The sequence below is a fragment of the Myotis daubentonii genome, chromosome 10, assembly GCF_963259705.1.
Source record: "Myotis daubentonii chromosome 10, mMyoDau2.1, whole genome shotgun sequence".
NCBI classification, from domain to species: domain Eukaryota; kingdom Metazoa; phylum Chordata; class Mammalia; order Chiroptera; family Vespertilionidae; genus Myotis; species Myotis daubentonii.
In genome coordinates, this window is record NC_081849.1 from 29,935,844 (window position 1) to 29,960,560 (window position 24,717).

Here is a 24,717-nt window from a genome sequence, read left to right on the forward strand (position 1 = left end):
ACAAAGAACAGACTCACAGTTGTCAGAGGGGAGGGAGGTTGTGTGAAATAAGTGAAGCGATTAAGCAAAGAAGAAAAAAATCATAGACACAGACAACAGTATGGTGATCACCAGAGAGAAAGGGAGTGGGGGGAGGTAGAGGAGGGTAGAAGGGGGGATAAATGGTGATGGAAGGAGACTTGACCTGGGGTGGTAACACACAATACCATATACAGATGATGTATTGTAGAATTATACACCTGAAACCTACATAATTTTATTAACCAACGAGAGGCCCAGCGCACGATTGAAATTGTGCAGGAGACACCCCGCGGGGGGCCAGGACCCACTCCTGACCCGCGAAGCACGGGCCACCGAGTTGTGTTGGCTGGGGTGGGGGCCGGCGCTCCTGTGTGTTGTGTCTCCACTCCGGCCCGCCCCCAGCCCCAGCCTCCCTGTGGCTGCTGGGGTGGGGGTGGCACGCAGTCCCCTCCCGCCCATCTGCGCACACCTCCTCCTAAGCGGTCATGACGCTCAGCTAATTAGCATATTCCCTGTTCATATAGATAGATATCACCCCAATAAATTCAATTAAAAAAAATAAATTCTTAACCTATTGGCTAATATATGTCAACATGCAGATACTAGGGCAGCTGGTATTTTAGTTATTTTACCTAAAGCAATTTTGACCTTTAAACACAAGAGGAGCTCATCAGCCACATTTCAGAGCAGATCTTTCAGATGGTGTTATATCAACACTACACTGCTTTATCTATAAATGCATTTGTTATCAGTTTTTGGGTTTCAAAGAAAAGAAACAGGACAGATTCATGTAAGTGGACACAGAAAAGAGTAATATCAAACAAAGGCTGAAATAATGCCATTATTGATTTGGTGTTTGTATGACTTATCTTAATCAGAAATTCAATGCCTCTTTCACAGTATTAACAACTACACGATTGTCTTAAATACAGGGTATTGTCTTCAAGGCTGAATATCCTGCATCACCAACAGCAATAATTTTCAGAACAGTTTATTTTACTGACCTTGCTCCATTCAATAGTATTCCCCATTTTTCATTTGCCGATTTGGGTTGTCAGTTGTCACACAACTATCCATTATTTTATTCCTATAACATAACTATGACCAATTTCTCCAATATGTAATTATTAAAGCTAATATAGTGCAAGGCATGTGATTGATAAGGTCATCAATGAGAACAAAGCATTGGTCAACTCTTCAGAGGGTGTCTAATGCAATGTGGGCCATCTGCATCCTCCGAGTTCCTTTCTTGCTCCAACTTTTGGAGTTGCTGTATGTCTAATTTATCAGATTGCAACTTCGTTTCCAAAGGAATGGCCATTGTGATTTTAATTTATTTCCTAACTATTGTCAGAAGTCACCGATTTTGAGGAAAGGGTTTTTGAGTCAGCTGCCCAAAGAACTGGAGTCTGGTAATGAAAATAGCAGAAGACTTCATTGGGAAGCTTATGGAAGGCTCAACTCACATTTAAGAAAGTCCTTTCCTTTCAAGTCTGAAGTTTGGGGCTCACAACCTATGGTGGGGGCAGAAGTTTTCAAATAGCCCTGACACTGATGTTAGCGAAGATGTGCCAAGCGGTCCAATCTTAAATCATACACTCCACTGACACAGAGGCCAGCTGTCATGATGTCAAGTAGAGCAGAGGCTGCTGATTCTTGCTTTTCCATTATCGCTCCTTCTACTTTAAGACCTCCACCTACAGCTTCTGCCCTGACTCATTCTCATTGTCTGGCATTAAAAGGTAATTTCAACAAGCTGTCAATTACCAGTGAATAACATTTTAGGGACTGGTACTCATTCTTTCCTTTTTTCAAATCTGCAGTATACTGACAGTATACTCCCTTTTGTTATTCAGAGAATTTTTCCATAAATATTGTTCCTCTGTATTCCTTGATGGTTCTATATTAAATAAAATTTAGACTTATCAGTCCTTTTCTGTTATTTGATCTACTGAATACTCTCATATTTGGGGAATGTCCCCCAGCAGAATATGTATAAGAAAAATTACTAGAATTCACAAAATCATCTCACTTGGTTGTAGAGTTAGTTGGCCACTGCTAGAGTTCATTTAGAAATATTAGGCTACAGTCTAATTTAGTGAGTTGATTTTAATCCATATTCTTATGCTTATTCTAAATCCATATTCATTGTGTCATTAAGAAGGTGCATAATCTAGCCCCTATACAACTATCCTACCATCAACTCTACTATTCTCCCTGAACCTCATTTATAGCACCTAAAAGCAATACCCAAATGAAAAACTGGAGCTTTGAGATTTTAAGTAAACTCTCAACAGTATCCATTTTTTAGGTGGTGGAGTTGCAAATCAAATGCAGGCCTCTTTTCACTACAGAGCCTGTGATCTTATAATCCAGGTTTTATGGCTTCTAGAGGAATTGGTGGGGGAGGATGACTGAATATGGTTAAATGAAGTTTTTTTGACTCAGCTCAAGCAAAAACATGAAGAAAGCAAAAGCTAGGAAGATCTTAATGGCTATGAAGACCTTCCTTCGACTCCAATATTCCAGGATTTTTTCATAGTTTCAGCTTTCGTTAACTGTCAAACTAATCCTCCATATTTCTTATCGCAGTTCACTGCCTGGTAACTCAGAAGTTTTCCTTCCTTAAAGTTTCAGTCACTGCTGCCTGTGCACTTTCCACTCCTATGAACCAGTCTGCTTAAGAATCCCATAGAAATGTGATAATCAATGAGAACAGGAGAGAACCACAATCCAGACACCAGGAACTGAAATAACATTCATGGAAAGGAAATTCTGATTACAGAATTTAGATAACTTTGCTGTACATGTTATGTGACTGCAATTCTAAGTTTCATACCAATATGGGCCAATATTAGTAGGCTGTTTAGCATGTGATATGGTTATAATTTATGCTATAATTTTATTTTCAAATCTGTACAGTGATGCTTGTTGCAATACTGTTTACAAAATCAATGTATGGCAACCAAAACTTTATATAACCTAAATTTCTATCCAGAGAGATAGGGTTAAATATATACCATAAACTAGAACAGAGTTTTTAAAAATTGGGTTAGAGTATTATTTATTAGCAAGATATAATGTCCATGGTATATTATTGTTAAAAATAAGTAGTGGTATAATGTGTACAGCTAGTGTACAAAGAATATAAGTACATTTTCATTTTTAAAAAACAAACAAAACATCACATATGTCTATGTGTGTAGCTTTGTATAGATTTGGAAAAAGGTACAAAAGGATGCATAGCAGAAAGGTGCTATACTAATGTCTACTTTAGGTGGGGAGTTGAAAACAAGCAGAAATCTAGAATTGTATACAATCAGAAAACTAAGATAATCCAGGATTATAAAACCTGGCAGATTTCATGACATAAATAGTTAATGAAAGTCAAGAAAAATGCCTTAAGGATCTTCATTTTAAAGACAACTGCATATTTGGATGGATTAAAATGGAGCAGTAATTAAGAGAAGCTGATTGTCAAGAAGGAATCACATGCCCTAGCTGGTTTGGCTCAGTGGATAGAGCGTCACACTGCGGACTGAAGGGTCCCAGGTTCGATTCCAGGCAAGGGCACATGCCAGGGTTGGGGGCTTGATCCCCAGTTGGGGGCATGCAGGAGGTAGCCGACCAATGATTCTCTCTCATCATTAATGTTTCTCTCTCTTCCTTTCCCTTCCTCTCTGAAATCAATAAAAACATACTTTCTAAAAAAAGGAATCACAGTAACTTAAAGGCGGTCCATGAACTTCTTTCTAACATTCTTCACTAATGATGGCCATATAGGTGACTAGGTTCTTATATACTCAGGATTCACATGATTCCTACATCTTGTCTATCTACACGCCTTCCTTTCCTACTCAAGAAGGAGAATTAGAATACAGGTGAGTGAGAATGATGGTAGTAAAGAGGTAATCCTGAATTTGCTGTAAATAATTGAATTTGTTTTAAATAACTCTAATTGCTAACACACTGTGGATGATACACCTCCCATCATTGTGTCTTCACAGAGGGCCACACACTCTACAATTCAGGGGCAACAGAAGAGTAGCGAGCACTGTAGTATGAATCAGCCTTGAACAGGAAAGGGGGCGCAAGAAGAAGCAAAACAGCCCCTTACAAGAGGTCAAACTTTGGTCCCAGGGCAGACCTTGATTTCATGGACCAGCTTGAGTGAATATGGCAAAGTCTATGTCACTAAACAAGAATGGTTGGAAGGATGTTTGCTTTGTGAATGTACAGACATAATTTCTGATAGAACCATAAGAAAATAAACAAGCTTAAAAATATGCACCTGCCTGCAGACACTTAAGAAGTGTGATTGTGTGAACGTAGCTACATTTCAGGAGGTATTCACATCATTACCTGAGCTGTGCCCCTATCACATCAATAGCTTTGGGGGCTAATTTAGGGCTTCCAGTTTCTTCAGTCCTCTCACATTGCATAATCAAATCAATGATTCATCAGAGAGATAAGGTAGTTGACTTGCTCATTTTTTGGTTTGTTATTTTTCTTCACATAAATGGTGCGATTTAGATGAATGTAACTGTCATTGCCTTATAATGTAGGCAGAATGAGGTAACCTTGGACATACCATGCTCCTTCCTACCTTAAATGTATTAATCCTCCAAAACTTCATGCTCTATAAACAAATAATATTAAGAAGTACTGCCCATTTCAAAAATCTTGATAAGTGAATTTTCTGTTTTGAAAATGCTAACAGAAAATACTTTCTCATGTTAAAAATAGAGTCATATGCACAAAGCAAACCTATTTGTTTTACATATATATTTAAATCAACTGGCATGAATTATATGTAATTGGTAAGGAAATTATCTAAACCACTATTTGGCATGCATATGCCAAACTTGCCCTTAATTTAGATTCAATTACTCATAGCGGATACACGCATAATTTAATGAAGGCACAGCAGTCCCTCTACACACTCTAGTAGATTATCCAATTAAGCAATATTCACCCAGCATTTAACTATACCTTCACTGTGAATGAAATTCATTTTCTTTCATAAAATGTAGGAAAGAAATAAGCAGAAGCAAATCAGCAGTCCCTTTGCATTGGAAATCCCTGCTTTTGTTTAATAATTTCCAGTTAATAATTACTTTACTTTCAAATTTCTCTCCTGTTTGCCTATCCAAATTTTCCTTCTGCCTGCCTTGACATCTCCTGTGCTCAACCCATCTATTTAGTCATTGTCCCCTCTAGTTTCATCACCAAGTTATATAGCAATGTCTCTTTATCCTTGGTGAATGTATCCATCAGGGATGGTTAGAACTACGTGTTTATGTACTGAAATGCTCATTAATATACTTACAATTATTATGGTCTTTCAAAACTCTTTATCACCCACAACTCTTGCAGCAGAATACAGAAATGGGATGCCCATTTCCAAAACCAGTGTTGAAAGACGAATAAATAGTTATGGTGTAGTAGGAGATGGGAATGAGAGTGATTCTAATATTTTCAAGAGCCCTTTTTGTGTGTGAGAAAGTCCTCCATTGACAACTCATGTGTGTGTGTGTGCATGTGTGTGCGTGTGTATGTGTGCGTGTATGTGTGTGTGTGTGTGTGTGTGTGTGTATTAGCAGCAGTATAGCCTTCATTGTACCAGCAAAAGCAAACAGACCTGGCCTCAGGGAAGTCTTATTTTAATTCCTTCTACAATCCATTTCTGACAGCTTTGATCTAGCCCAGAGGAACATTCTACAAAACCCTTTACTCCTATCCTTCAAGATTAACTAATTCCCAAAATGACTCCCTTAAACTTATTTCAACCCATCCATTGAAAGACTCTTCTAAAATCCGGAATACAAATTAAGGAGCAAGAGATTTTAAAGAACAGAAAATGATGAATAAGGACAAGATAGATAAATGAAATATTTGTGGGCCAATACTGTTTGCCTAGGACTAGACAGAGTTCTGCTGAAATACAACACAAACCTATCCCACAGAGGAAGCTCGGGTAGGTGTGCAGGAAAACATAAAAAGGAGGTCAGAGGACGAGCAACTGGATGTGGACTCAGATCTGACCAACTGACCAAGATTTTTTCCTTATGGAAAAAAGAGACATCTCCAAAGGATACAAATTCTTTTCAAAAATATTATATCTACTTTTACATATTCCAACCATTCTAGTGTTAGTTTTAAGTAAATTCATTCTTAAAGAAAAAAATAAAAACTAGACAGATCCCTTTTTGAACCTACTACAAAATCCTATGATATTCATTAAAATATCAAATTATTAGCTCATAACATTCTGGAAAGCACACTTTTGTGTGCCAACCACATTAGTATTTCATGAGTCTTATGCTGGGAAAATGGAGAAACTGAGTGTCTACAAAAAAAACCAAAACCAAATTGTGGCTGGTTCCATTGCTCCTGGTTCTCTGCTTATTCTGCCTTCCCATATCCAGATGCCTCTATTTCAGTGATGGCGAACCTATGACACGCATGTCAGAAGTGACACGCGAACTCATTTTTTTGGGTTGATTTTTCTTTGTTAAATGGCATTTAAATATATAAAATAAATACCAAAAATATAAGTCTTTGTTTTACTATGGTTGCAAATATCAAAAAATTTCTATATGTGTGACAAGGCACCAGAGTTAAGTTAGGGTTTTTCAAAATGCTGACACGCCGAGCTCAAAAGGTTTGCCATCACTGGTCTATTTCCTTCACTGTTTTCTCTTCCTGCTCCTCTTTCTCTTTACCTGCCTTTCCTCAACTAGGACTTACATCTGCCTGTGGGACCTAGTCATGTCCTGAGGCTCATCAGAATGACTCCAGATTTTTTATGTTCCTCACTATTGACATTTAGGGCTGGATACTCCTTTTTGTAGGGGACTGCCCCATGCACTGTAAGATGTTTAGCAGCATCTCTGGCTTCTACTCAACAGAATTCAGTAGCACCTCCTACCCTAATAGTGACACACAAAATGTCCAACTTGCCAAACTGCCTGCATGAGGGGAAAAATCTCCCCTAGCTGAGAATCACTGGAACGGTTGAATTAGCTTCACTTCTTACCAACTTTAGGACTTAGGGTTAACAAGGGATATAACAAAGACCAAGAGGGAGCAGAGAAAAAATTAGCTCAAAAAGCATCTATATCAAACAGGGAGGCAGAGTCCAATTTCTTTATAAATTCTAGATTATCTGCCAACGTCAGGAGCACCTGTGAACACAATGCACTGTGCTTGTCTAAGTTCTCGGTTACAGGTCACATGAGATGCCACTCGGATGGAGGGGCCTTTGTGTTTTGACCTTAGAGACGGTGTCAGCTGGAATTTTGAGCAAGCTATAAATATCCAACACACTCTTGCACAACCCATTATGCCTTGTTAGGTTAATACAAGGTGTCACTTCTGAGCCGTAGTGCTTTGTTGGCAATTCACTATGAATTTGGGAAAGGAAGAAACCACGATGCTCAAATGACTAGAAACCGCCACTGACAAGGTGCCGTGGGCTCTTATACTCCTTTCTGAATGCTGGTTTTTTCTTGAGTTCTCTCTCGCCTTAGAAAATAGCCAGCTAAAATCCCACCTGCAAATTAGTGAGCTGAGAGGAATTTCTCAAGTTTTTAGACCTGCTGGCATTTATTTGTTCTATCACAGTTAGTTCTCCACACATATTTAGTGCCACCTCATACAAGAAAGTTTGTTTAAAAGCATGTAAGGCTTTTTGTGGTCCACATTTCTGACTGGTTTCTCCTACATCACCCTCTAACTCCCACTGAGACAGAGATTCTGATATGATGGGCTTCTGCATTAGGAAATGAAAGATTTAGTATTACATTGCCTGCTGGTGGGTTTTGTCACTTTCTACATAAAACTAATAGCACCTCTATTCCATGTATTGTATATGCATCCTCAGAAAAACAGACAAATCAATCTGCATCATCTCAGCCTCTCAAAAGCATTTGACACATTTCATTACTTCCTTCTTCTTTGAAATACGTTTCACTCTTTTCCTATCATAACACCACCTTCTTCTTAATTCCAGCTTTCCTGCTGCTCATCAGTTTCCATGACTTTTCTTTAAAAAAAAAAACAAACTTTTGTATTTATTTATCTTTATCATTGAAAGTATTACATGTCTCCCTTTTTCCCTATTGACCCCTTCGTGCCCGTACCCCACCCCCCAGGCCTTCACCACACTATTGCCTGTGTCAGCCAGTCTCAGGGTAAATTGGGCTGCCTTGCTGAGGGTACAGGGTGTCCATTTGCAAGGGAAAGAAGCTTCCTAGAGGCTACAGGTATAGGATTTTAGGAAATGTTGTTTTGTTGTTTATGCAAAAGGATGCTAAACTGAAAGTTTTAGGTATAGCAAAATAGACACCAAAACCTCCAGGGAGGTGCTAATCCCGGATTTACAAGTTTAGACATCTTTAAACCCCTCCTCCACGTGGATGTAGAAGGGCCTAGGAGAGGAGTTATTTGGAGGGAGTCACTGGCATGCTCTGACTCCCAGCGGCAAGTTCATGGGCCTTCTCAGTTCAGGGTGACACTGTGCACTGGGATCTGAGTCCTGCCTGAGAAATCTAACGGGAAGAGGATGGCTGGACAGGCCTGTGCAGCACAGTAGAGGTGGGAAAGGGCTGGAGGAAACTGAGCACACAGAGACTGTTTAGGCGAAGAACATCTGAGTGTTCTGCTTGGACTGGACGCAGGTCGTTAGGGAGAGGCCGGGTTCACTGGACCCTGTCCAAAAGGCCAGAATGGGCTAATCAGATTGCATTTTAGAATGTTTGCCTGATGGTTGAGGGAGGCAGAGAATTCACTTGCCTGGGAGTAAAGGAGAATCGTACAGTCCTGGTTGCTAACATCTATCCTCTTGGACCAGGGAAGCATCTAGTCTAGAGGTGAAGTCCACAGAAAAGAAGAACAGAGCCAAACGACCAGCGGAAAAAGGACACATGAAACATGGCCAAATGCCACATGAAATCCACCCTTGATCTGAACTCTTCGCTGATATGAATCAATAGACTCCTGCCCTGTCAAGTTAGAGCTGAGTTTTCTAGCATTTGGCACTGAGAAACCCCTTCATTATATAGTCTTTTCTAAATGACCTGGGAGAAAAACCACAGCCCCAATTTGAGCTAGACTAAGAATGTCCAAAACCAAAAAAAGGCAAAGGAATCACAATGCCAACTTCACGGGTTCTCAGCGTAAACCCTCTCTCTAGGGAAGATGTGGACTCTAATCCGAATGAGACGTTCAACTTCTTTGGGCCAAAAGGCAAGAAGCAGGGGGAGTCAAGTATGTGTTACCTGGTAATGAACTCTGTGGGAGCCAGAAGAAACTGATTGCAGGTCCTAGTGAGAAAATGGAAAAAATATAGTTTGAATAAGCTGCTGCTACAACTCTACCCCCTGAACTCCCAATTTAATATTATTAAAGTCATCTGGAAAGTATCTAACCCACCCAAACTCCTCAAGGTTAAACAAAGAAGACAATGCCAAAAATAATAAAAGCACACCAAGCTGGGCTGAGAGAAGAAAGGCCATTCGGCTATAGAAACTTTTAAACAGTGTTTACAGGTGACTGATATATTACAATTCCAAGGAACAAGAAGACCAAAAGTAAAAGACAGCAACTTTGTTCTAATACGCGGGGTCATGTTTAATTTGCACCTGATCTTTTGGCTTGTGAAGAAAGCTTCTAAAAGTCCCCCTTGAAGCACTCAGAAAGAATTTATTTATCTTAGACCAAATACATACTGTCCTGGTAATTGTGTTTATACTGATAAGTTGCTCGGCAAACACGGGTTTTCACAGACCGCAAAGAGAAAATCGCCGGAGCTCCTCCTCATTAACATGGAGAGCAAATTAACGGGGTTGAAATTAATGAGGTTTTACGGGCAGGTTCTGAGAGCCTGGCTCCCTTTATAAAGTTTTATAACTAAGTTGTCGCCATCGTCATGTCCCGCAGGCTTCTTTGTTAATGAGTGTTTTGCTTCTATTCACAAATGTCAGCAATCCTGGGTAACTTTGTTCTCATACCTGCTTCCCACTAGGATTCATCAACTTTCTCTCTGTGCCCAAGGTAGTTTTAAAATGTTGCCTCTATGAGTTCACTCTCCCCCCCACTTTTTTTGAATCCCACTTCTTGTGGAATATTGGTGTAATGAACATGGCAATAAGTTGATCTTCAACAGTTATGTATTTTAGCTACTGTGAAATCTTGTTACTCGAGTGTTAAGGAAAAAAACATTTGGTAGCATTTATGATTAACTTTCGATTGCAGATTTATTGAATGTGGTTCCACAATAAAATACAAACATTATTTTGAAAAATGAGATGCAGTGTCCCTGAAATATTGATTTGGACCTGAGTCACATGCTAAAAAGTTCACAAATTTTAACATGTTAAAATTATCCTTGATAAAAAAAATAGCCAAGGAAGTAACAAGTATAAAATCTGTTGACTTTTCTTCTCTCACCCTTATCAGTATTCAAAATTTAGCATTTATCCCAAAATATTTTTCACTCACAATTTCTCTATCCTTAACAATGCTGAAGAGAAAAATTAATAATTTTTCACATTACTTTATGCCTCCTACCTGAATTTATTTCAAGAGAAATAAAATCCAATGATTAAAGCTAAGTGGCTACAACTCGATAGAATTTTAAACACTGTATATCTTCTTTATTTGTGACATATATGTGTGCATATGTGTTGTCTGAAAGAGAGTTGCTAATTTGGGGGTACCTTTTAGAATCACCCGGTAGCTTTAAAAATATAAATGTCTAGACCACATCCAAAACAAGTGATTCTAATGTGCATCTTTAATAAAAAAAAACAATGATAAAGAAGTAGCTATTTATGCTCTTTACCATTTGTAAAATAAAGGAAGTGACTACTCCCCTCAAAGCTTTATAAAAGTAACCAATGAGGGGGCTGCGTCTCCTGGCTTTGCTGGTGCAGTTTAAGTTCATGGGAAGGTCACACATGATATCTCTTCCTCTCTCTTTCTCCTCTTTCTCTATGGTAAGACCAGATTAAGAAAAAAATAGATTATTCTTTTGTGTTCTGACACAAGTTTCTATGAAATACAGAAAGTTTTTCTTTCCTGTACAATTTACATTAAAAAAAAAAAATCTAACTGTCTCTGACAAAAGTCTGTGCTAGATACAAAACATTAAATAGGCCCAAACCTCTGTTTTCTTTCATTATTTATTAGTGCCCTTTGAAGTTCTGCAGAGCTCAAAATTACAGGGATGTAGCCTGGCTACGGTTCCAAGCTACGGTGGGGGTCACAAGAGAACAACACCATGCTATCGTTAACCCAACTGATCCTTTGCCATTTCACCACCTGAGCAGGAAAACCTGTGGTGTGCCATTAAAAGACAAGGCCGCCACATTTCCATTTCCTGCCCAAGTGCATCATTTCAGAAACAAATAAAGATGGCTGGGAATTGTTTACACAAATGAAACACTGAGCAAAATGTATACCTGACTGTAGAAACTCACCTCCTGCAGGCGATCTATGTACATACGGCAAGTCTCCAAGTCACAGTCTCCACGCACAACTAGAATACCCAGAGGAATGGCTAAGGGGGGAAGAAAAGAGAAAAGTCTAGAATAAAATATTTGATTTTTCTAGATTGGCATGCATGCGTTTCTGAGTGTTTAAAAAAATCTCAAAAATATAATTTTTCTTTTGGATAGTTCAATCCAAACTTCTCCCTATACCTCCTTTCTGACCCCAATCTCTCCATTTCTGCAGTTGTCACACTCTTTTCTTGAATTCCACCTTGTCCCCTGACACCTGGCCAGCCTTCATTCCCCTTCTCATTGGCTCTGATATGAAGGGCAATGCCATGGAAACAGTGGATTGGCAGGACCAGGAAGCTGCTCACAGCCAGCGGATAACATACGCCTCCCTTTGCAATAGCCAAAGTACCAGAGAGGAATGAAAACAAAATCATGATCCTGGACACTTACTTCTTTGTGTCCAGTATGGGGTTTAATATTTCTGTCTGTTTGCAATAGTTTGCAGCCTGAGAGACTCACCTACTCAAGGCACCATTACTACCTGGTGGCCAAAAGCATTCATAATGTTGAAGAAAAAAAGAAAAAAGAGAGAGAAAAGAAAAAGCTTCTAGAAGGTTAACAGCTTAAAAATCCAACTGATCTTGCCCTGGACAGTGTGCTCAGTGGTTAGAGTGTCAGCCTGCACACCGGAGGGTCTCAGGTTTGATTCTGATCAAGGGTACATACCTGGGTTGCAGGTTTGATCTCCGCCCCCAGCCAGTGTATGTGTAGGAGGCAATAATCAATGTGTTTCTCTCACATTGATCTTGAAAGGGCGAGTCATCGCGGCGCCTACGTGGGCCGGCTGCCGGGCCCCATGAGGCACAGCCTGACCACACTGCTGGTGGCCTCGGGCACCGACTCCCCAGCCCACGGTGCCCGGACCGGGCCCCCGGACTGGACCCATGCGGCAGCGGTAGCGGCGGCGGCGGGGAGGGGCGTGTGCCCTTGCCCGAGGAGATGGAGGAGGAGGTGATCACCAGCGCCCCAGGGACGAGACGGAGGATGTGGACTTCCTGTCTGGGCTGGGACTGGTCGATCTGCTGGACCGCCGGCAACCGGACTGGCCCCTGGAGCCCGGGCTCAGCTCGCCCTTGCGGGGGCGAGGACTGCGCCCTCCATCTTGCCCTGGGTCCTCCATTTTTGGGCAGAGCCATGTGCTTGGCGGGGGGCTTCTTCCTGGAGGCCCAGGACTCTGCTGGCCACGCCCGGGATTTCTCTGGACTAACCAATGATAATCAAGGGAAGTGCACGCCATCAATATGACCACATCCTGTGTAACAAGACCCAACTCGCGCCTGGCCAATCGGCGGGGCCCACAGTCCCCTCCCCTGCCCTTACTATAAAACCCACAATCCCATCAGGCCTCTCTCTCTCGGCCACTGGGCTACCGTTGCATCGGTGAGTGTGGTCGGGGAGCCGAACTAGCTCGAAATGAAGGGCTCTTTGCTTTTGCATTGGACTGATGGGCTCCCTGGGGGTCCTGGGAACCTTGAAATCTGGGCACAACAATCTCTCTCTTTCTTTCTCTCTCTCTCTCCCCCTCCCTTCCTCTCTTCCACTATTTCTAAAAATCAATAGAAAAATAGCCTCACTCCTCAGGTGAGGATTTAAAAAAATCCAACTGATCTTAAAGATGGTCGGTTTAAATGTGGTAGCAGCAAACCTGCAGGAAACAATAAAGTGAAGCTACTAAGTGCCTTAAACACCCTATTTAGGCGGAGACAAATGTCATGCCATGGCTTTATTGGACAGAACTTCCTACTTCAGAAATAGCCATAAGATTCCTGAAATACTGAAAAATTATCTTCTTCGCAAAACTTCAAAAAATGCATGTGCTTATTTCTGATTTTAAAAGTACAATTACACTATTAAATCCATGATTTAATAAGAAAATCTCAAACTCTTGAATTAACCAGCTAAAGACCAGCAAGCGGATGATATGACAGTAGGACTCACTGAAGATTTTTTAAAACCTTTCACTCATTGAATTTATTTTTAAAGCCTAATCACCAATAAATGGATTTGAAAATGCTTTACAATTTAATAATATAGATAATAAAATACAATTAAAGTGCATGGAAAAATCTTGAGGAACTCGCAGAGTAGTAGAGAAGGCATACATATAAATAAAAAATAACGATAATCTAACATAAGCTAAAGTAAATATGTGAACTTAGTCATTTGAAAACTGTAGAAGAGAGGGACTAATTCTTGCCTAAAGGTCAGATTTTAGGCTTTTTGAAGATATGAAGCCACATTAGGTTTTTCAGTTAGACGAGCAAGGGTGATCGAGGGAAAAAGAAAAGCGTCTATTTCTCAATGTTACCTCCCAGATTGGTTTCCACTAGAGAGAACCTTATGGTTATTTCTGAAGTAGGAAGTTCTGTCCAATAAAGCCATCGTATGACATTTGTCTCCGCCTAAATAGGGTGTTTAAGGCACTTAGTAGCTTAATATCCAATATCCTCCCATTCCTGAATCTTCCCAAAGTCTTGCTGCATAAAGCTTGAAAGCAGCCGTCATCTTTACAGTGATGTGTAAGCCTGTGAATGAGAATGGGCTCTCCCACCAGAAATAAGGCTCGTTTACCTTTACTGCTCCAATGTCTGGTAGATGTTCAAAAAAAGATGGTAAAAAGAGGAAGGAAGACAGGCTTAGGACCTGTTCAAGTGTGAAAGGGAAGTGTATCTTTAAGGGCCGAGAAAACTTTCCAGGACAGGCAAAGAAGCAAGGGTTTGGAGAAGGAGGAGAGAGTATGCATTGGGTTGGAGCTTGCCTTTGTCCAATCTTCTCAATACTAAGCAAGAGGGGCAGTAAGCAGAGGGGCAGGAACCCTGCGACTGTCATATGTTTGAGATATAATAATCTGGAAAATACTTTTTCCCTCTTTTTAAATATAAACAGAAAAAGTCTTCAGTCGGATAATCATGCATTTTTGACAGAATGGAAGGGAAGTACCATAAGGAGATACTTTAAAGAACTGATTAAAATAATCATCTTCAGCTAGACTACTAAATAGATCCAAACAAGGTGATCCACTGAGGTAAGAGAAGAATAAGGATTTATAATAACTAGTCCATAAGGAATGATGAGGAAAAGCTACAATCTTGGCCTAAAATATAAGTCAAAGTGTGTGGCAGCAGAATACAGTAAAAATTAACATGAGAGCCCATGTTAAAATCTTGCTGAAGGATAACTTCTTTTAATTTCAAATGTGTAAATGTAAAGGAATAAAATTTAATCAATATTTAACTATTTACTTAAATTAGGAGACATTCTATAGGAACACTGGAATCCTGTCAACACCCCTGATTTCCTTCTATTATCAACCCTTGGGTTAGTCTGCTCATGCATTTAATGTACTTGGTAGCAGATATTTTAAATTACAATTAGACAATGGATATTGCAGATATGGAATCAACAAGGCATAGCCAGGGAAAGTTTTCAAAGATGTGTCATTCACTTCTACTATGAGTATAAAATCAGCAACTTTGCCTGTTCCTCAAAAAGCTCATTAAGAGAAACCATGCTTTTCATTATTAGCTATTTACTGTCATTTAAAAAAAAGGCCTCCTCTACCACAATGTCATTGCATGATTACTGACAATTGTTCAATTTATCCAGTGTGTGGTAGAAAGGATTTATAGCCATTCTCTCTGGGATTCAACTCCCAGCACTGATTTGGTCTTAGGAATTACCCACGGTAGCTATTTGGTCATGGAAGTTACTCAATTCCTCTGATCCGTGGATTGAAGACTATGGTCAGTAGGTATCTTCTAGGACTTTGTGACTATTAAATGCAACACTATAAGTAAAGATGAATAACCAAAACATAGATTACTTCTTCACTCCCTTGACTCTCTTTCGAGCATCTTTAGCTAGAAAATGGATTCATCCAATCATCAATCTTTTAATTTGTCATAATACCATAAAGGTTAGCTGGTAATAGTTCTATAAGTTATATTCCTGCTTACTTAAAACTAACTTCTACTTTTCTGCAATGGGAAACATAATTGTAATGTAAAAATACTGTAATCTGACGTTTCCATTGGGGGCTTTACATGGTTAAGAGAAAGCAAAAGTTGTAGGAAATTACCACCTTCCTTTTCTCTTTGGATCTTCCTTTTCCCTACCCAGTTGGATCAAATGTGCTTCCTAATTTCTAGTAACTGTATTCCTTGGCTGGTGGAGGACAAATTTCTTTCCCTTACTCTACACCCTACCTTTCTTATCCTAGCTTTCTTATTCACTTCTCTGTCCCTCCTATCAAACCATGCTCTCTGATGATTCTTGATTCTTGAGTATAAATGACTAATAATTGATTAAAGTGTTAATCCTCTAAGGAGCACTTGAGTTTTAACATGTCTGACATTTGAGCTAACATAATTGTCACAGGCGGAATTGTGTGTGCCCCCAAAACTGATACGCTGAAGCCTTAACGTTCAAAGTGATGGCACTTGCAGATGCAGCCTTTGGGAGATAACTAGGGTTAGAGGAAGTCATGAGGGATGGGACCTGATAAGAAGAGATGCCATAGAGTCTTCCCTTGTGGGCACTCTCTCTCTCTCTCCCCTCCCGCTACCATTTGAGGACATAGCATGAAGGCTGCCATCTATAGGCAAGAAGAGAGCAATCACCGGAAACCAAATCAGCCAGCACCTTGTCATGGACAGTCCAGCCTCCAGAACTGTGAGAAAATAAATGGTTTAAACCACGCACGCTATGATATTTTGTTATGGTAGTAACCCTAGCAGACTAAGACAATGATAAAGCTTTGATAAATTTAGGTACAGAAATATGAAAGACATTGTGCAATTAACTGGCGATCCTCAGCCCTGAGAAAATTATCCTACCAATTACATCTTCCCAGCCAAAGCATGAGCCTTGATCTGGCACCCCTCTCAGGCTTGACCCGACCTCAATTAACCCCCTTTCCCTATTTCAGCTTATATAAATGCCGCATAATTCAGACTGTGATTAAGTTAATTGGTTAAAAAATCCATTATATATTTTATATGTCCGTGCTCTGGATTTTATGTGTGGAATAAAATGCCAACAGGTCATACAAATTAATTTGGCCTTTTATACTTGAAGTTAGGACTACTTGGACTCATTATGCAAATTTATGCCAAACAGTGCATAAATTAACATCATTCATCTTCAACAAATCCAAAATCTTCTAGCAACCACTCCACACGTATACTCTTATCTGTAAAAAACTTCCAAAGTACATGCACTAAAATAAAGTATGGTTTCTAAACTATAGATTTCCCCACAAATGATAAGCAGAGTCAGGGAAGAGACCAAGCTCAGGTATCCTACATATGGGTTTGAATTGCCCAAAACTTTAAAAACCAAAGTTTTAAAAAGCTATTAAATTGAAATTTCTTAGAGTTTTTTTTTTAACATGATTTTATTGATTTTTAGAGAGAGAGGAAATGAAAGGGATAGAAGCATCGATGAGAATCATCAATGGCTGCCTCCTGCACGCCCCCTACTGGGGATTGAGTCTGTAACCTGGGCATATGTCTTGACTGGGAATTCAACCAGCTACCTCTTGGTCCATGGGTTGACACTTCAACCACTGAGCCACATAGGTCGGGCTAGAGTTTTTAAGAAAACCTGAATAATGTTTTACAAAGAGTTGGAGGTATGATGCAAAAGACAAACAATTTCCTCAAGTGAATTATTTGACTAAAGAAAAACAAAAGACCCTCGTGGACCAACTCAGAGATGAAAGCCCTTCCCAGAGATCTCTGCAGCAGGTTCTACTCTGGGACAACCATCAGGATGTGCCTGAATTGCATTGAGGCCAATGAGTTCACAATAGAAGGGACTCTGAGGTAAGTAAAAATACAAATGTTGTGACTTCCCAGGTGCAGACCTATTTCCCGTGGCCTGAGCAAGGAGCCGGTCCTGGCACAGGTGATCTGAGGCCAAGCCTGCTGGCTCAGAGAATTGGCAGTGAGAGGAGAACAGGATGTGGTCTTGTATTAGTGAAGAGCCCTGCCCCTCTAGAAAAGCCAGCGGGGGCAGAACAGACCTTTACTATCACCTCCTCAGGGTGATAGTGTAACCCATTTTATAGTTAAAGATACACAAACTTCAGTCTTGTTACAAGGGTTATACTGTATACACATGAAGCAATGTGACACCTTTAGGCCTGGGAGCAATAAATCTGGTTGAACAGGAAAATGATAATAATGATTATATGATCTAAAGAAGGAAAAAAAGAAAAGGGAAGAGGAAGAACAAGAAGATGAGGGGGATGAAAGGAAAAGGGGGAAGGAGAGGCCAAGGAAGAGAGGAAAGAAGAGGAAACTTACATAATGAGGTAACCAGCTCATCATTTTATTGCATCTTTGTCTCAACCCTAAGAGGTGAACATCAATACTCCTATTTTTAAAACGAGGAAACCAAATCTCAGAAAGATTAGGTAACATGCCCTGAATGCAAATATCACAGCTACTAAATGGAACAAAGATTTCATCCCAAATTTCTTTCACTCAAGAGGCCCTATTCTAAACCATTCCTACTTCCCATCAAACATGGGCCACACAAAGAATGAAGTCTCTCCAAGCTTTCAACACCGAGCTCAGGGAAGTGAAACCAAGAAACCCTACCACAAGCTGACCAAGGAGTGAGGATGTAGTTAAAATTATACAAGAACCGGGAAAAAATGTGATCAGCAGGTGGCAGAGCTATGGTGAACAATTCCAGGCAAAGGAGCAGGACCACGCGACTCAGAAACTATGAGTAAAGTCAAACATATTTTCATAACCACACTTGGCAGTAGTGGAGGCACCTTTAAAGACTTCCCACTTCCCTCCCTTTCTAATAGGCCAGTGGTTGGCAAACTGAGGCTCGCGAGCCACATGCGGCTCTTTGGCCCATTGAGTGTGGCTCTTCTACAAAATACCACGTGCAGGCGCGCATGTACAGTACGATTGAAACTTCGTGGCACATGCGCAGAAGTCGGTATTTTGTGGAAGAGCCACATTCAAGGGGCCAAAGAGCCGCATGTGGCTCACAAGCCGCAGTTTGCTGACCACTGCAATAGGCCAACTGCAAGGGGCCTGACAGTCTGTGAATCAGTTATCAAAACTGTTGACAGCCTTGCAATAACCTTGTACTTAATTTAGGGTCCATAAAATTAAACTAACTGTTGCTTACTTTACAAAGAAATGCAAGTATAAAACTGTGAGCAGGATGTTAATCATTATGGGAACAGAAGAGATAACACAAGTCCATCAGACTTTAATCAGAATTGTTTTTGGAAAATCACATGACTTTTTTGCTATTAAAATCTTTGCATTAGAATTTCCAGTATTGAACTGGAGAGCTGATTGACAATTAACATAAACCAAACATACAACTCAGGTTCTCATGTCAGGTGGGAAAAGTTCATTCCTACAGATGAACAAGCTATTCAAAAGTGTTTCCCATGGATTTTTTTGATAGAGTGTTTACATGAATTTCAAATATGGTTAACATTTGACATTATTAAGTTGGTAGTTTCTGCTATAATAGGTATCTTATTGCATTCATTTGAATGTTTAATTATTCTTGGTAAACATCTACATTCAGGAAAATTATAATTACAGACACTTTTGATTATTCAATTAGATTACCTTGCCCTTGATTCTTATGTGAAGACTCCATATAAAGTAAATAATCATAGTTCTAGTAAAAAAAAAAAGGGGGGGGCAATAGGCCCAATATGGAGTCACTTGTGCTAAGTCCCATGTCAACAACCAAGACTTAATACCTAACCTCATTGCAGTTTTAGCTTCTCCCAGAAATGTGACCTTTACCCAGTTAATCAGAAATGATCAGATCAACACCAGTGAGGTAATCTTTGGGAGAGATCCCTGCCTTTCCCTAAAGGAAGGTGACCCTGCCTGAAACAATGGGCAGAACTTCCTTACTTCCCCTTCTTTCTGATTATAAAAGCCTTCCATTCTGTTTGCTGCTTAATTCACGAATTGTTAAATAAAGCCATTTAGACCTTCAAATTTACCCAGTTAAATTTTGTTTAACAGTATCTACCTGTCTGGGTTATAGTAAAGATTAAATAAGTCAGTGCCGATAGAGCATGTAACATCTGAAAATCCATCCTATATTCACCCTTCTAAGCCTTAGTAAATCAATCATTTCCCTAATTCTAATATCAGCATGTACTGGTCATTCGTAAAGCCTCAAACCAATTTCAGCAGACCAGATGTGGAGACTTTCACAGCAGATAATGGGTCCTACCGGTTCCTATAAGGCTCCAGCCTACTAAATCAAAGCATGTAAATAAAAGAACAAAACCTACAAGGAGATGAGAGGAATCACAGGTGGGTGCTTTGTGACACAAGCAAAGACTCAGAACCAAAGCAAGAAAGAGCCACCTTTGCCACTAAATCCACATGAAACTCTTAAGAGGATTTTTCAAAAGGGAGAAAATGCATAGCAGCTAATTCATTCCCTGCCAGATACTGTGATGTGTTCAGCAAGGTGTTACTATGAAAAGAAAGGGCTGAAAGCTCAGCATTTAAAAATAAAAAGAAAGGATTTAATTTTGTAACACATGAGCAATTACAGTGCAATTCCTGTTAAAACAGAATTGCAGCTAAATGGGGCTATTTACCTGTTCAAATTACACACAAAACTGTCTTCAGTGGGATCATTAAAAGATGGTATGAGACCTTCTTTTTTAGAGAAAGCTTCTCAGACCTGCAGGTGTTTGCAAAGATTGGGTTTTAAGCTCTAGTATATATATAAACATATTACAATTGCAGAGGCTCTGTTGAGGCTAAATAAAAAAGCTGTCACTTTCTGAAAAAAACAATAAATAAACCACAGAGTTAAAATTCATGAAATAGGAAAGTATTTGGAACAGTATGGTAAACCATCAAAAATATAGATCGTTTTAGAATGAATGCATTTTATGTTAATACTCAGAGATATATTTTTTAAAACCTGACATTTTCTTAAGCATCAATTTTAAGATTTATTGAGGTAATCAATTCAGTTTATGTCAAGTACTCATTTTCTTTCCATCAATCTAGATGCAGACTTAGGAAACTTAAGTCTGAAAAAGAAACTGTTGCCTAGAAAATAACATAAGAGAAAAGCTAGGTAAGCTTTGTTTTGGTGATGACATTTTAGATACAACCAAAAGCAGGATCCATGAAAGAAAAAAACTGATAAGTTAGACTGCATTAAATGAAAACTTCTGCTCTGTGAGAGACACTGTTAAGAAAATTAAAAGACAAGACAGACTGGGGGGGAAAACATCTTTGTAAAACACATATGTGACAAAAGACTGGTATTCAAAATATACCAAGAACTCTTAAAACTCACAAATAAGAGAGTCAATTGAAAAGTGGGCAAAAGATCTGGACCTTGCCCCAAAGAAGATGTATAGATGGCAGATAACTATATGCAAAAGCTGCTCAACATCATATGTCATTAGGGAATTGCAAATTAAAACAGCATACCAGCATCACATACCTATTAGAGCAGCTAAAATTGAAAAACTGACATCAACTGCTGATGAGAATGTGAAGCAGCAGGAACTCTCATTCATTGCTGGTGGAAATGCAAAAGGGTACCTCCACTTTGGAAAATAGCTTGTCGGTTTCTTTCAAAAGTTAAAAAAAAATACCTCTTAACCACAAGATCTAACAATTTCACTCCTTGGTATCTACCCAAATGAGATGAAATCTATGCCCCCACCAAAATTTGCACATGAGTGTTTACAGCATGTTTACTCATAATTGCCAAAACTTGAAAGCAATCAAGATGTCCTTCAGCACTAGTTGATTGGAGCATCTGCTCACAGACTGAAGGGTCCCAGGTTCAATTCTGATTAAGGGCAGGTATCTCCATTGCAGGCTCCATTCCCAGGCCCCTGGTTAGGGCACATGCAGGAGGTAACCAATGCATATGTCTCTCTCACATCGATGTTTCTCTCTGTCTATTCCACCCCCCACCACCACTCTTTCTAAAATATCAATGAAAAAAATATCCTCAGGTGAGGATTACAGAGAGAGAGAGAGAGAGAGAGAGAGAGAGAGAGAGAGAGACTTCACTAGGAGCATGGATAAACAAACCGGTCATCATACAATGCAATATTAGCCAGCAACAAAGAGAAATGATTTTTCAAGCCATGAAAGACAATGGAGTAACCTTAGTGCATATTGCTAAGTGAAAGAAGCTAGTCTGATGTGGCTGCGTACTGCTTGATTCCAACTATATGGCATTCTGGAAAAGGCAAAATTATGGAGACAGTAAAAGGATTGATGGTTGCCAGAGGTTAGAAAAGAGGAATGAGTGAATAGGTGGAGCCCAAGGGGTACTTAGGGCAGTAAAACGATTCTGTATGATACTATCATAGTGGATTCATATCATATATATGTAAAAACCCCTAACATTGTAGAATGCAACTGTAAATCCAAATGTAAAGTATGGCTTTAGTTAATAATGTATTATATTGGCTCACTGATTATAACAAATGTACAACACTAATGCAAGATGTTAGTAAAAGGGGAAATGTGTGCTCCAGGTGTTGGGGTGACTTGAGGGGTTATATCGAACTCTGTACTTTCCACGTCCTTTTTCATACCTTACACTGCTCCAAAAATAAAGTTTACTAATTAAAAAATAAAAAAGCAAGAGAAAGTAAATTGTCCTGAATTTCCTAAAGACAGATACTTTGCTGTTATCAGCGAACACTGACATACAGAAAAATAAATGCCACCTACTTTCTTACCCATAGTGTTAACACTCTTCAGGAAGTCAACAAGATAATGGGAATAGGGACTAGAAGTTAAATCAAGAAGGGGAAGGGGGAAGGAAGGCCCTAAAGGAAAATGGTGGGGGACAAGTGGAATTTTTTCATTTTACCTCATTAGTTCCAAACATGTCAGGGTCTCAAGGAACTACAATTCTAACTTGAAAGTTGACAACAATTAAACAGAATGAGTTGACAATATTTCAGTCCAATGCTTTCCCCCCGGTGTGCCACAGTCCATTTTATAACAACCTGTCATCGTTAACTGCACTCTAGTCACCTGGAACCAACAGGGGAAAGTGACAGGCATATTGGCATTCAAGAGAAAACATAACACCTGGGAACTGTATACCGCACCCTGCCATGCCTGGGTCTGCCATAGGCTTCAAAATCCCTGGTTCTTGCCATTAAAAATGATCTTAGAGTTTTAACTCCCGAGCTTAAGCTAAACAAAGTCCTTTCCAAAGTTAATTCAAAATGTCAGCCATCAGATCAAAGTAACTGTGTAGTGATCATTGCATTGTATGTGAAGGTAATGCTTTGAAGGTATGCTTTTCAGAAATTAGCAGGTTCTTTACAAATCTGGGTTTCAGACAACACATGAAATTCTCCTTTTTATCCTGATAATATACTTCCTGAGATGGCAATCCAAGGGACATGCAACTCACTTTTTTAAAAAAAAAATCTTAAATGTTTTGGCACTTATAATCTTGAATAACAACCCCTGGTGTTCATTTTCACATAATTTTGAAAATGTGTATCATATAAAGAAAGAATTGTGCCAAAATGTCTTCCAGGTCTATAAGCCACTCAATCATTCAGCACAAAGTTTTGAGGATTTTCTTGTCAGGAACAATTCTCATGCTAGGAGTTGGGCATACAACACTGCACCTTCCTTCAAGGTGTCACAGACGGGGAAGAGGGGAGTGACATAACATCCTCCTCCTAATCATGTACCTCGTGATGGGAATTCTGACAGATAAGAACCAGTGTGTCCAGAACCCAGAGGACTGCACACTTCCCAAGGAGGACATACTTCCACAAGGAGTCATTTCCCAATGGAAGAAAATAAGGTAGTTGGACCAGAGAGACAAAATTCTTTCAGACAAAGGGAATTGCCTAAGTCTTAGACCATCCTTAGGTGCTAAGAAAACAAGGCATAAAAAGAAGCAAAGATTGAGGAGTTAGGAAGATAGGTAGTTGCAGAGTAAAAGGGGATGACCCGAAGCCAGAGGCTTGGTTTTTTTAATGCTAAGCAGCTGAGATGTGCCCTGGCAGCCCTGGCCTAGGAGGCAACCAATTGATGTGTCTCTCACTTAGAAGGTTTTCTCTCCCTCCTTTCCACTCCCTAAAAATCAATGGGAAAAATATCCTCAAGTGAGGATTAACAAAAACAAATAAATAAAATAAACAAACAAATAAACGAATAAGAAGCTGAGATGCTAAAGAGTTTTCAACAGAAGGTTTACATTTCAGATTTACATTGACCAAGGAGACCTTAAAGTCTTAGCTTCACTAAACTTTAGATAGATTTTTCCCCCCTGACTATAGGCCCCTTCTTTACAAAGAAGACTTTCAATTGCATTTTTTTTCTCTGTCCCCTGGGAGATGAAAATCTTCTCTCGCCAGTTTTACCACCCTGAAAAGCTTTCTCAAATACCTGGGAGCCATCCCTTCGAAATGTAATCATTCTAGGAAGATAGCACCTCTAGATCAGCGGTTCTCAACTTGTGGGTCGCGACCCCTTTGGGGGTCAAACGACCCTTTCACAGGGGCGCCTAAGATCGGAAAACACATATATAATCACATATTGTTTTTGTGATTAATCACTATGCTTTAATTATGTTCAATTTGTAACAATGAAATTGGGGGTCACCACAACATGAGGAACTGTATTAAAGGGTCGCAGCATTAAGAAGGTTGAGAACCACTGCTCTAGATTCTAGTCTCAATGGATGGGTAGGAACCTAACTAATTGTTGCTGATAGGTGACAATTAGCAAACACAGATAGCCTAAATGCATTGACTAACCTCCCCACTAAAGTCCTGTACTACTTTTCTACTAGTTCATCCCAGTGCTTAAAGAATCTCCCACCTGTTTTATAGCAGAGTTGAATTCACTTTCTCCTTCCTATTAAAAAGTCTTGAAAATATCTAGTGCAATTTTTCTATGACAACATTTTAGGCAAACCATTGGCAGAGATATGAATGACAAATTAATGGAAGACAAGGGGAATGGCAAGAAGATTAGTAAATGACATGAGTAATGGTGAAGTCTGGAATAAAGAAATGGCAGTAAAGATAAGAACGGAGGGGCATATCAGAGAGATATGAAGTCAAAGAATCAGCTCTTTGGACTGCGAGGAA

At 39.6% G+C, this 24,717-nt stretch overlaps 1 protein-coding gene across 2 annotated transcripts in view; it reads right to left on the minus strand.

The window, feature by feature from the left end:
* Positions 1-24,717, minus strand: part of DGKI (diacylglycerol kinase iota) — a 396,707-nt gene that overhangs the window by 69,228 nt on the left and 302,762 nt on the right. For both annotated transcript variants that reach the window (XM_059711894.1, XM_059711895.1), the window contains 2 exons: positions 11,505-11,584; positions 9,303-9,347 (listed from right to left, as the gene is read on the minus strand). In XM_059711894.1, the coding sequence (XP_059567877.1) occupies positions 9,303-9,347; positions 11,505-11,584 (125 nt within the window). The remainder of the gene's footprint in view (positions 1-9,302; positions 9,348-11,504; positions 11,585-24,717) is intronic.